The 12,071-nt window shown below is 52.9% G+C and overlaps 1 protein-coding gene, 1 long non-coding RNA gene and 1 other non-coding gene across 3 annotated transcripts; 2 read left to right on the top strand and 1 right to left on the bottom strand.

The window, feature by feature from the left end:
* The first annotated feature begins 2,825 nt into the window (after window positions 1–2,825).
* TRNAE-CUC lies at window positions 2,826–2,898 on the top strand. The gene has a single exon. It is a non-coding gene; the product is annotated as a tRNA-Glu (tRNA).
* Window positions 2,899–5,668: 2,770 nt separating this feature from the next.
* LOC116575800 lies at window positions 5,669–8,602 on the bottom strand. Its single transcript, XR_004279956.1, has 3 exons — window positions 7,751–8,602; window positions 7,420–7,471; window positions 5,669–6,067 (listed from the first exon to the last, which is right to left on the bottom strand). It is a non-coding gene; the product is annotated as an uncharacterized LOC116575800 (long non-coding RNA).
* Window positions 8,603–8,729: 127 nt separating this feature from the next.
* On the top strand, window positions 8,730–10,371 carry TMEM158 (transmembrane protein 158). Its single transcript, XM_032317338.1, has one exon. The coding sequence runs from the start codon at window positions 9,066–9,068 to the stop codon at window positions 9,969–9,971; it is 906 nt and encodes a 301-aa protein (XP_032173229.1). The 5' UTR covers window positions 8,730–9,065; the 3' UTR covers window positions 9,972–10,371.
* The last annotated feature ends 1,700 nt before the right edge of the window (window positions 10,372–12,071 follow it).

Here is a 12,071-nt window from a genome sequence, read left to right as displayed (position 1 = left end):
CATCTAGAGGGGAGGAGAGTGAAGACAGTGGGCTTGGTGCCGAGTGGGGAAAAGTTAAGAGTGAGACCCCCATAACAGGGAGTAGTATATCGAGGGACCGTGCACAGAATCACAAGCCGTGGGCAATGCAACCTCCTCCCAAACTGTACGAAGTGTTAGTAACAATTATAGAGACAGCCACATGTGCTTGGGGGTTCCACACACCTTGGACACCCTGAGAGGTGCTCTGTTCAGCCTGGTGGTCTCAACACCGTGCTAAGCAGAGACTCTGTAAAAAGAATTGTCCTGGCCACACACTCTTTCACCGTGGTCAAGATTTCCGCATTTCCATAACCGTGCCCTTATTTGGGCGCAACTGATTGGTTTCCCATTTTTTGCTCTCACGGGCAACAAAACCAAACAGAGGGGCTGTGTCATGCTTGGCTAGGGAGAACAGGGCTGGGGAAAGAGGTCCAGCTCCAGGGTAGTGCTGGGGTTTTCCATGGAGAGGTTCACAGTCCGCATCTCTGAAGTGCAAAGCATAGAGCAAATCAAGCACAATCAAGATGGTGACCGCCATCCCGGGGGCCGGCCTGGGTGGTGAGGACAGAGCACTGCCAGCTTTGGGGGGGTTCCACCCAACTTGAAGGAGGCAGTGACATGAGGGTTCTGATACCATGTCAGGAAATGGCAGGAATCTGGCCAGCAGCCCAGGTACCAGGAAGAATGACCCCATGGTCCCAGTGGCCTTACTTGGACCACGGGCTCCAAGTTCTTGCCTAAGCCCATGAACTTCTCCAGGTCTCAGGGCTGGAGTCGGTCCAGCCTGGGCTTCCAGCTCACACCCGGGTCTCATGGGGCCTGACCTAGATCCTAGGCAGAGCTGGAAGGCACAAGGCTTAATTGCGTCAGCATGGAAGCCTGCCGAACGAGCCGACACTCTCAGCCCCTGCAATCAATCCTCCACCCTGTAAACAGAGTTAAAGTGCGACGCCAGCAATTATCAAGCCCATCATTTTCCTCTTCTTCACTAAGTAAATTAGAAAGGCTCTCTGCTCTCACTTTGCAACCGGCCCTCATTTTTAAAGCGTGACTGTTAAAATGGGGGCAAAGGGCCATACTTCGAGAAAAAGGTCTCTCATCTGAGGCTCAGCTGGCCAAGAGGCTTGGCCGCCAACCCTGGTTTTGCCGCCAATCCGTTTGTGATGTTTGGCAAGGACAGCACCCCTCTCTGGGCCTCGGTTTCCCCATCTATGAAGAATTTGGACAAGATGGCCTCCGGATGCTTTCCAATCCTCATGTCCATGGGATTGCAGGTTTGCTTGATCGCTAGGGATGGCTCCGAGCAGACAGAAGCTTGGCTTCTTTTCAATCCGGACCTGACCCTCTCTCTGTCCTTCTCACACACAGCGATGAATCCCCGCAGGTGGAAATACACCAATTTTCATAGTAGTGGAAGAGCAGAGGAAGAGCCCCTCTCCCAGGCTTCTTCTGGAAGCAAACCAGAAACATACTTACCCTGCATAGGCCCTGATCTGATTGTTCTACAACTGCGACTGCATTTCCCCTGCGCAGTAGAATAATTATGAAGCCCATTTCACACACAAGAAAACTGAGAAGCGGCAATGTCCAGAGTATGTTGAATCCAGGTCTGTGAGCCTCTAAAACCCATGTTCGTAGCCACAGTTCTCTGAAGTAAAAATCTGGACACATTAGCAAAACAAGAATGGATACAACAAAAGGATAGGCCACCTTAACACGAAGGCAATGCCAGGCAAGACACCTGCATGACTGAGTGTATCCAGGTAAATGACAGATGTCCCCAAGCATGCATGAGCCGAAAGACCCAGGGGGAAGCTTGTGGTTAGAAGGCAAGAGAGTATTTGATAAACATGTTCCAGTGTGCCTGGCTCTTTCAAAAATGGGTTCTTGCTTGCTCTGTCTCCTCTCTACTTCAGAAATGTAATGCCAATTATTTTATTTGAAGAGAGTGTGTGGTGGTGTTTAGAAGCAGCATGAAGGAAATTTGTACGATGCCCATTAGTGGCTAAAGGGGAACATCCAGTTGCCTTTGTTCTGGTGACCCAGCTCCGTCCCCTAGGTTTTCCATACTGAAATCCTCAGAATTTACGATTCTAACCAGTCAATGGCATTCTAACTTCTTTAGAAGGTGGCTAAGCGAACCACAAAATATCACTTGCTTTAAGCGTTGTCTTTTCCCATCTCCTACCAAAAAAAAAAAAAAAAAAAAAAATTACTTTTATTACCAAAAAATGTTTTCTAAAGACAGTGTCAGTTAGGTTCATCTGTGACAGATGCTGCCCCTGGAAGGGTCCCCATCAGTGTGGTTTAGTCGATATCCCTGGTCTTCGGTCTTCTTCATCTTTCTCTTGAATACCTCTGAATCACTGATAAATACACTATTTAAAAATCCATCAATGTCAAACCCAGAGGCTCCCAGGTGACCTCAGGAGCCCCCCAGGCTGGATGTCTGCCCAGCTAAGCAGTCCCTGCTGAATACCCAGTTTGTGGCACCCACTCGTACCAGGCACTCTGGTGGCCCTGGAGGCTGAGTAATGGATTTGGAGAACCGAAATCCGGGCCTCATCATTAAGGATGCACCAGGTTGGAGAAACATCTTCTAGCACTTTCAGTGTCGGTGGGATTTATGGGTTGAAACTGAATGCAGGCTAGACGCATTTGGAAGGCTGAAGAGATGCAGACGAGCGGCCCAGCCATCCCGCACCTGCTTCCTCATCAGTAAAACAGAGCGGAACCCACCAACTGTTGTTGGTAACGGTGCGGGGTGGGGGCACTGAGCGGGGCTATGATTAAAAATAAGGGGTGCCTGGCTGGCTCAGTTGGTAGAGCATGTGACTCTCGATCTCAGGGTCGTGAGTTCAAGCCCCACGTCAGGTGTAGAGTTTACTTAAGGGGGAAAAAAAAAAGAATAGGAGGATCAGAGGACATTTGAATCTTGTTCCACCACAGTGTGACCCTGTACAAGTGACTGAATCTCTCAGAGCCTCAGCTTACCTCGTCTGTAAAATGGCCATAGTAATCCCTTCCTCAGGGGACCATGGTGAGGATGAATTTCAAGTGCTGGACGCAGCACCTGGCACACAGTGTCTGTTAGGGGACAACTGTCCTCTGTGAAGATGCCACTGTCAGGCCAAGTCCAGAAGAGGTGCTCGCCCAGCAGCCAGTCCTTCCCCCGTCAAATCCTTCCACACACGTAACCACCTGGGCACCATTGTCCTCCTGGGTCTCTTTTAGACATTCCCATCTTTCCATAACAGCAGAGGCTTCCTCTGTCCTCCATGAATTCTTCCCAGAAACCCAGAAACTCTGGACAGAAAAGAAATACCAGCAGTGGCCCTGCCCACCCTGCACCCACGGGACCCACGAGCAAACAACGCATGCACCAGACAGAATTAAGTCCGACTAACGGCTTGAAGCTGCCAACAGCGGCCGTGTCCCAGGAGAGCCTGTGATTAATTGCCAAATGAATTGCGTGGGCTGTAATTGCCGCCTGGGTTCTTCAGAGGCAGAGCTCTCTGCTGACCACAGTGGTCAGGAAGAAGAAATGTCCACGCCCTGGAGGTCTGGCAGAGGCACCCAAAAAGATCACGAGGGCTCATGGAAGCAGCAGGCACAGATTGTCAGGATCTCGTCTGCGAACACGGTGGGGGGTGGGGGGGCTTCAGGAGCTCCTGCGACGGGTCCTCGAGTGTCCCATCTGAGGAATGGGATTTCTCAGGGACGCAGGCATGAATAGCATTCTTCCCCCATTCCCTGGTGCTCCCCTACCCCAGGCCCCCCCGACACACAGCGACCTTCCCCAGTGACTCTGACGTGGCTGAGCCACTCGTTTCCAAGCCTTTCTCTTCTCTGTCCTATTTTTACAATTCTTTTGTGGTTCTTGCTTATTTCTCAGTCTACAATGTGTGGGAATAATATCTTAATTCCACCCACATAATAGGAGAGGACTCACGAGTTACTGTACCTGCAGCACTCTGAGGCCATCAGATGAAAGGAATTCAAATAACCCAAAGAGATCTTTTTGTCAAGTCTTACTTCATAGGCAGCATGCGCAAAAATTAGCTGACGCCGGAGAGGGCCGTCAGAAATGAAGAGAATGAAATTACGTGCATCGTTGCTGATTATTTTCTTTGAAGTCCTTGATGCTTGTTTTATACCAATACAGTGCATGTAGAAAAACTCACTCTCTGGATTTTAGGAAGAAAACAAAGATGTCTTCTATTTGTTTTATAAAAATTTCAGGATTGAGGGAAAGGGAAGGAGCCTCATTTGTTTGCCTTTCTCCCTTACATCCATAGAAGGAAGATCTAGTCTCATCTAAAATGTTGCTAGTAATTCAGGTTTTGCTGACAGTTGCCCCCCACCCCCCGGGGCTCATGCCTGGGAGCAGGGCTCGTGAGATGGGTTCAGCCTTCCACACCTGACTCGGCCCAGCCAGGTGGTTCCCCGGCGGGGCCTCAGCCCCACACAGGGGCAGATGAGCAGGCTGGTAGGGACACCGCAATCCCATTGCTGGGGCATCGCTGTGGCTCTGTCCATCTCAACTTCCTAAACCGCACCCACAGCCTGCTGGCCAGACCCACAGTCTTTTGAATTCACTCATTCGCCAACAATTACTGAGCATCTACTATGTGTCCCATACCGTTCCATGGAATAAAGCAGATAAAGCCCCGCTTTGGGGAGATAGGCATCCCAACAAAGAGACATTAAACAAAGAAGAAAGATGGACAGCAGGTCAGCTGAACGTGAGTACCAGGAAGACGTGCAGAACCATGCATGGGAAGATAGTGACGGGGACAGAGGGAATGGGTGCTGTTTGACACTAGTGGTCAGGGAGGGTCTCCCTGGGGAGCTGCCTCTGCAGCAGAGAGCTGAGGGGGACGCAGGAGCAAGCAAAGGAAATGTCAGAAAGAACAGTGTCCAGGGCAGAGGAAACAGCAAAGGCCTTGAGTTTGGCTCAAAAGCGGAGTTTGCTCTGCATGTTCCAAGAACAGCAAAGAAGTCAGTGTGCCTGGAACAGAGACGGCGAGGGGAAGGGAAAGTGGTAAATGGACCCAAGGGCGGGTGGGAGGAACCACACAAAACATACAGGGGGCAGGTCTCTGCCTGTAGCTCAGGCACCACTCTGAACTGGCCAGCTTGCTCAGTCAGCAACAGGGTGTTGCACACCCCACGCCCCTGGCTAGCCCTCCCGGACCCCTGCTGGAGGCTGAAGGGAAGAGTTCAGCTGAGTCCGAAAACGGCAACGGTTGCAAAAAGGGGGTGAGGCTTTAGTATAATTATCTTTTTTTCCCCCAGAATAGGTGCACAATTTAGAGAATATGCAAAATGGAAAAAGGGATGACACAGATACAGAAAAGGAAAGAGGACAGGTAGCCGGGAGTATCATTGTTTCCTCACTGTTTTCCAACCTTCATACAATGTGGTTATAAAGTAATATATTGAATATGTTTGTAACATATATGTTTTTAATGTTTTTATTTATTTTTTTAAAGATTTTATTTATTTTTTTGACAGAAAGATCACAAGTAGGCAGAGAGGCAGGCAGAGAGACAGGGGGAAGCAGGCTCCCCACTGAGCAGAGAGCCCAAGGCGGGGCTCGATCCCAGGACCCTGAGATCATGACCTGAGCCGAAGTCAGAGGTTTAACCCACTGAGCCACCCAGGTGCCCCTTAATGTTTTTAGATATGTAACTCTTTTACGATTCTGTGAAGGTAATAAAACATACAGATGAAATTTTCCCTTATTTTAATGTTGCAAACCCATATTGTTGTTTATATGTTACAAACCTATATTATCACAAATGGTACAAACCCATATTATCTCTTATAAAAATACTGTACAGCTGATGGTGAATTATGGGTGTAAGTCCAACAACCAAACTTCAAGGTCCTGTGTTGTTTATCCTGAAGGATCACAGCAGGATTTTGTTAGCTGAACTGAAGGACTGGGGAAAGGAGATCACTGCGTGTATAAGACGGCACTTCGGACTCAGCTTCCAAAACAATTTTCGCCCCTTAGATAACAAATATTCAAAGATGCAACCTTCAGAGAAATCAAGAACATATCAACTTGAGAGAATTTCAAATATGGAAAAGAGAGCAGTGCACAGTATAAGCCACAAACAAAAGCACAGAATATCAGCCATATTGCATATACAATATAACATGTTCATATATGTTTATAAAACATGCATCTTTTTTTAAAAAAGGATTTTATTTATTTGAGAAAGAGAGAGTGGTGGGTGGGGGGCAGAACAGAGGGAGTGGGAGACGCATTGAGTGTGGAGCCTGACTCAGGGCTCCATCTGAAAATCCTGAGATTTTCAGATCAAGAATCAGACACAACCGACGGAGCCACCCAGGTGCCTCAAAACATGCATCTTTATAAAGAAGCTCAACTGAAAATTTCCTCAAGATAAAACAGGTTTCACGATATACTATCTTACCTTCTGTCAAAGGAGAAGCCCAGCCTCCCTAAGGTGATATGTCACCAGTTCTGAGCCCCTACCCCGTGCCAGGTACTTTTCTTGTTGCTGGTAACCCAGCAGCAAACAGGCCAGAAAATAACTTAGTTCTTATCTTTTCTTCCCAAATTCCAATTGTCCAAAAAGACAGCAGATCAGGGTGCCTGGGTGGTTCACTGGGTTAAGCCTCTGCCTTCGGCTCAGATCATAATCTCAGGGTCCTGGGATCGAGTCCCGCATCGGGCTCTCTGCTTGGCGGGGAGCCTGCTTCCCCCTCTGTCTGCCTGCCTCTCTGCCTACTTGTGACCTCTGCCTGTCAAATAAATAAATAAAAGAAACATATTTTTTAAAAAAAGACAGATCAATCTAGAAAACACAGGCTTAATTGTCCCTCTGCATGTGAGGTCTCAGAGTCTGGGGCACGTGCTGGAAAAGTGGGCAGAGGGCATGTTGCCAGGACACGGGGCTATGGTGGTACAATTCAGCAACAAACGACTTGACCCAACCTGCCCCCCCAAGTAGAACTTTGCTCCCTTTCTTGCTGCCTTTGCTACTGGCCAGACAAAGCCAGGAAGCCCCCACCCGTGGCTGAAACACTAGAGAGTATCCTCCACTGCTGTACACAGTGACCAGACTTAGAATGTCCCCCCCACCTTCAAGACTGGGCCTCGCTCAGCCCTCAGATGCCCTGATGTTCTTGGGCTGATCACTAGCCACACTGCTCAGTCCCCCTACTTGGCGGTTGACAGATTCTGTTCCCGACATGCAAGGCTTGGAGGAAGAGTCATGTATAATAAAAGCATGAAAAGACACACTGTTCTTTCTGGGCACACCACTTCCCAGCAGAAAAGGAATAAACAAAAGGGGAGTCCTATCCCCTCAGGGAGATTAACCATTTCTATAGAAACCAAGGATCGTTCCAGACACCCACATCAGGCAGGACTGGTAGTAAGAACATCATAGCAGCCACCATGTGAGCACATCTGTGGACAGACAGACAGACACTGGGTCAGGTGTATTTATCTTAGTATCCCTCCTAGACAGGTACCACTGACCCCCACTGTTCAGATGGAGAAACCAAGACCAGATCAGAATAATGACTCGCCCAGCTGGAAAGGGGCCAGGTAGGTGCCGATATTTTGAGGCTGTTTTTAGGTCTTTCTCCTCCTGGTTTTTACTCATTGTTAGAAATAATGGACAAAGCTTCCAGAAACGTAACCAGCCACAATGCCTAGCAATGGAGTTCTGTTCAGGAAACTTACCTCTGTGAGGGCCATTTTGTTGGCTGCTTCTGCGTGTCCCTCCACCCCTTCCGTCTCAGACTCAGGAATCGCTGGTGTTCACGGAGCACAATGGCTTCAAACCACGGGAGCGTTCCCTTAGAGGGCATCAGCGATCCCCCGCACCCCCACCCCTGAGTGTAAGAGGCCACATTACTAGGAAAGTGTTTTTTTAAAAATATAAATCTGATCGTGGCTCCTTGTTCTTGACTGATACCCCAACCTGCTGTCCTAACGGGAATCGTCCCTTGACATGGATTCTACAGACCAACGCTCCGCTGCCTGCCAACCAAGGCTGTGCTCCGGAGAAGCGGTTTCCTGCGAGTGAAACTCCCCATCAGCACCTCTGGAGCCGCACCGCGGCTGGGCTCACACTCCCACAGCCCATCTGCAGCCCAAACTCCAGAGAGTTCTTGGCATTTTCCTCAGGGTGCCGCTTCTGGGTCTATTGTGTCCGAGGCGTATTAAAAAACAAACTCTACCGATTGGAGATTTGAGATTTCTACCGTGGAAAGATAGAAAGCCTAGTGGCCCCGAGTCCTGGTTCTGGGTTGGAGGGTGGCCTTGGGGTACCCGCTCTCGGCCTCAGTTTCCCCTTCTGTAAAACGAGAGGGGTCCCGGTGGGCACTAAGGCGAGACCTCGCAGGCTCACCCCTCCCGCGCGACCACGGGATGGTCTCCCACGCAGGACGCAGTTCTCGCCCGGTGCCGCCTCCCCACCACCCCCGCCCCGGAGTCGGACGCGCGGGCCGCTTCCCTCGGCGGGGCCACGTCCCTCTCCCCCACCCCCGCCCCGCGGCTCCTGCGACCCACTGCTCCGGCCCCGGCCCGGCCTCCGGCCCGGCCTCCCGCCCGCCGCAGGGTCCGAGCCCCGCTCCCCGCGCGCGTCCCGCCCCTCCGGGCCCGTGGAACCCCGCCCTCCCTCGAGTCTCGCAGCCGGGCGGGCGGAGGGCGGGGCGGGGCGGGGCGGGGCGCGCGGGGGCGGAGCCGAGTCGGGGAATCCTGCTCCGGGCGAGCTCCCGGCCCTGCAGAGCAGCCCGGCCGTCCGAGGGCCCCCGCGGCGGGGGCGGCGGGGAACCCCAGACGCAGCCGGGCCGGGAGGGATCCCCGTGCCGAGCGAGCCGCCGCCGCCGCCGCCGCCGCCTCCGCGCCGCCCCCGCGGGCTGCCAGGTGCCGGGCGCGCCCCCACTCCGCCCGGCTGCCGGCTCCCGCGGTCCCGTCGTCCGCTCGCCGGCCCGTCGCCCGTGCGCCATGCAGCCGCCGCCCGCCCCGCGCGCGTAGGCGCCCGCCGCAGGCCATGCTGCTCCCGCTCGCCGCGCTGCTGGCCGCCGCCTGCCCGCTGCCGCCCGCCCGCGGCGGGGCCGCGGACGCGCCGGGCCTCGGCGGGGCGCCCCCCAACGCCTCCGTGAACGCGTCGTCCGCGGGCGAGCCCGCCGCCCCGCGGCTGCTGGCCTCGGCGGCTCCCGGGCCCCCCGAGCGCCCCGGCCCGGAGGAGGCGGCGGCGGCGGCGCCGTGCAACATCAGCGTGCAGCGGCAGATGCTGAGCTCGCTGCTCGTGCGCTGGGGCCGCCCGCGGGGCTTCCAGTGCGACCTGCTGCTCTTCTCCACCAACGCGCACGGCCGCGCCTTCTTCGCCGCCGCCTTCCACCGCGTCGGGCCGCCGCTGCTCATCGAGCACCTGGGGCTGGCGGCCGGCGGCGCGCAGCAGGACCTGCGCCTCTGCGTGGGCTGCGGCTGGGTGCGCGGCCGCCGCCCGGGCCGCCTTCGGCCCGCCGCCGCCGCCGCCGCCGCCGCCGCCTCCGGGGCGCCCACCGCGCTGCCCGCCTACCCCGCGGCCGAGCCCCCCGGGCCGCTGTGGCTGCAGGGCGAGCCGCTGCACTTCTGCTGCCTGGACTTCAGCCTGGAGGAGCTGCAGGGTGAGCCGGGCTGGCGGCTGAACCGCAAGCCCATCGAGTCCACGCTGGTCGCCTGCTTCATGACCCTGGTCATCGTCGTGTGGAGCGTGGCCGCCCTCATCTGGCCGGTGCCCATCATCGCCGGCTTCCTGCCCAACGGCATGGAGCAGCGTCGGACCACCGCCAGCGCCGCCGCCGCCGCCGCCCCCGCCGCCGTGCCCGCGGGGACCACCGCCGCCGCCGCTGCAGCCGCTGCCGCCGCCGCCGCCGCCGCCGCGGCCGTCACCTCGGGGGCGGCGGCCAAGTGACCCGCCCCGCTCCTCCCCGCGTCCGCCCTGTGGCCGCGCTCTCGGGTGCCTTTCCCGCCGGGAGACTCGGCCCGTGTGCTTCGTGCTGTAGTGACCGTTAGTTCTCCTTTCGGGGAGGGGGCCGCCGGAGGGGCCCCAGCGACTTGGCCCAGCGACCTGCGCGCCGCGCGTCGTTCCGAAAGGCAGGTGCCAGCCCTTGCGCCCGAAGGGTGGGATCCGCAGCTAGGAGGACCGACAGGAGGGAGACAGGGCCCTTTCCCCTCTATTGTATCCCCCTGCCCCCCTCCCTCCCCGCACCCACGTGCCCTATATTCATGGCAGAAAATGACCAAATCCTGTGTATTTGTTTTATATATTTAATACCTGTTTTAAATGAAAGTTTTAGTAAAAAAAAAAAAAATCAAATTGCTATTGCTGTAGGAAGAGAAGCTCTTTGTATCCAAACATAGTATTTGAAGTTTGTTGTTTTTTAATTTATTTAAGTGGGGGGGGAGGCATGGGAAAGATTTCACACCCACATATTGTTACCGCTAAAAATGAACTTTATGAACCTTTTCCAAGTCGATCTATCCAGTGACGTGGCCTGGTGGGCGTTTCTTGTACTTCTGTGGTTTTTTGGCTTTTAATACAGACATTTTCCTCCAGAGATGCGTATGTAGCTTTTTCTTTATTTGATTTAGGAAAAGGAATCCAAGAATTACAAGTTGTTGTCCTGAAACCTGAAGGAGGGATGCTCCAGAGTGAGAGAGGGGCTGATGCTGTCTTCCCTGCCTGTGTAGGCGAGGCAGGAGATGGAAACTATGTTACTTGCCCTAATGGTAATTGTTTTAGCTCTCACCAGGCTGCCCTCCAGTAACCACCCATCCCCACCCCCAGCCTCACTGACATTTGTCACAGGGCATACAGGGTTTTATGTCATTTGCCTTTTGGTCCCCTGCCTCACAGTCTGTGAAAGACCCAGTAAAATGCCAAAATGATAAAGTCAGTAATATCCCTTGAGCAAGGTATCTTTCAAGGAGAGGACTCATTTTTAAAAGCATGTAGATTTCCATTTCATATGTGTTAAGTGTTCGCATAGGAGCACATTTCAAAAGCTAGTTTTAAAACCTGTGATATTATTTTGGCATTAATAAGATTTTTTTTCTTTAAGGTCAATTCTTGATTGACCTTGGTCAACCAACTCTAGTTCCCAATCACAAGACTTTCCTCACTCCTGGTTTCCACGGTGTAATGTCTGCTGAGAAGTACTTCAGATTTTTCCTGGTTTTCAGAAGAAGGATAAATGAGTAGTCCTTAAATTGACTCCATATAAAAACCATTTTAAAGACCTCTTTAAAAGATTTTAAAACTACTTTCCCTTGTTCCATTTCCTCCCCATTTTCGAGTGAATACTTGATATTGTCCCAGAGCTGTGGTTCTCAGAGTAGGGTCTCTGGGCCAGCAGCACCAGGGAACTGGTTAGAGATGCAAAACAGAGACCCCATCCAGGACCAACTGAATCAGAAACTCTAGGTGGGGCCCACTCATCCATTTTAGCCAGCGTACTCCAAGGGACCCTGATGCATGTCAAGTTTGTGAACTGTGGGCTAGCGGAAGGGAACCTCCAAAATACGTAGCCTCCTTTTATCTTGGGTTGTCTCTATGATATCAAAGACATGAGACCCCACTCCACTGGAACCGAAGAAGAGGTTGGGTCATTGCCCTGCAGCTTCAACTACCCTTCTGCCTCTTTGGAACCTCAGGCTTTCTCTAGCCAAGGCCAGCCATGAGAGAGGAGGAGGAGAGGGCCTTCCTCCTCCTCCTCCTCCCAGTCTAGACATTGAAGTTCAATGTGATGCAAACCTACTAGCCTCACAAGTCCCTGTAAATCTTAAGCTCCAAAGCAATGGGGTCAATGAGCTGCACTCTTTTCCAGCCCTGTGTTACCTAATGGGAGACACACCAATAACCGTTACCCTTGGTCAGTTTTCACAGTAAAATCACAGTATTTGTAATTCTGGAGGGCACATTAAGTATTCCTTTTTTTTTTTTTTAAGATTTTATTTATTTATTTGACAGACAGAGATCACAAGCAGGCAGAGAGGCAGGCAGAGAGAGAGG

Source organism: Mustela erminea, chromosome 1, assembly GCF_009829155.1.
Source record: "Mustela erminea isolate mMusErm1 chromosome 1, mMusErm1.Pri, whole genome shotgun sequence".
In the NCBI taxonomy this organism is placed as follows: domain Eukaryota; kingdom Metazoa; phylum Chordata; class Mammalia; order Carnivora; family Mustelidae; genus Mustela; species Mustela erminea.
The sequence above is the reverse complement of the archived record's forward strand: the minus strand, read 5'-3'. Positions and strand labels throughout refer to the sequence as shown.

Coding starts and splice junctions, on each gene's coding strand:
- TMEM158 (XM_032317338.1), top strand. CDS start 9,066: ATGCTGCTCCCGCTCGCCGCGCTGCTGGCCGCCGCCTGCCCGCTGCCG.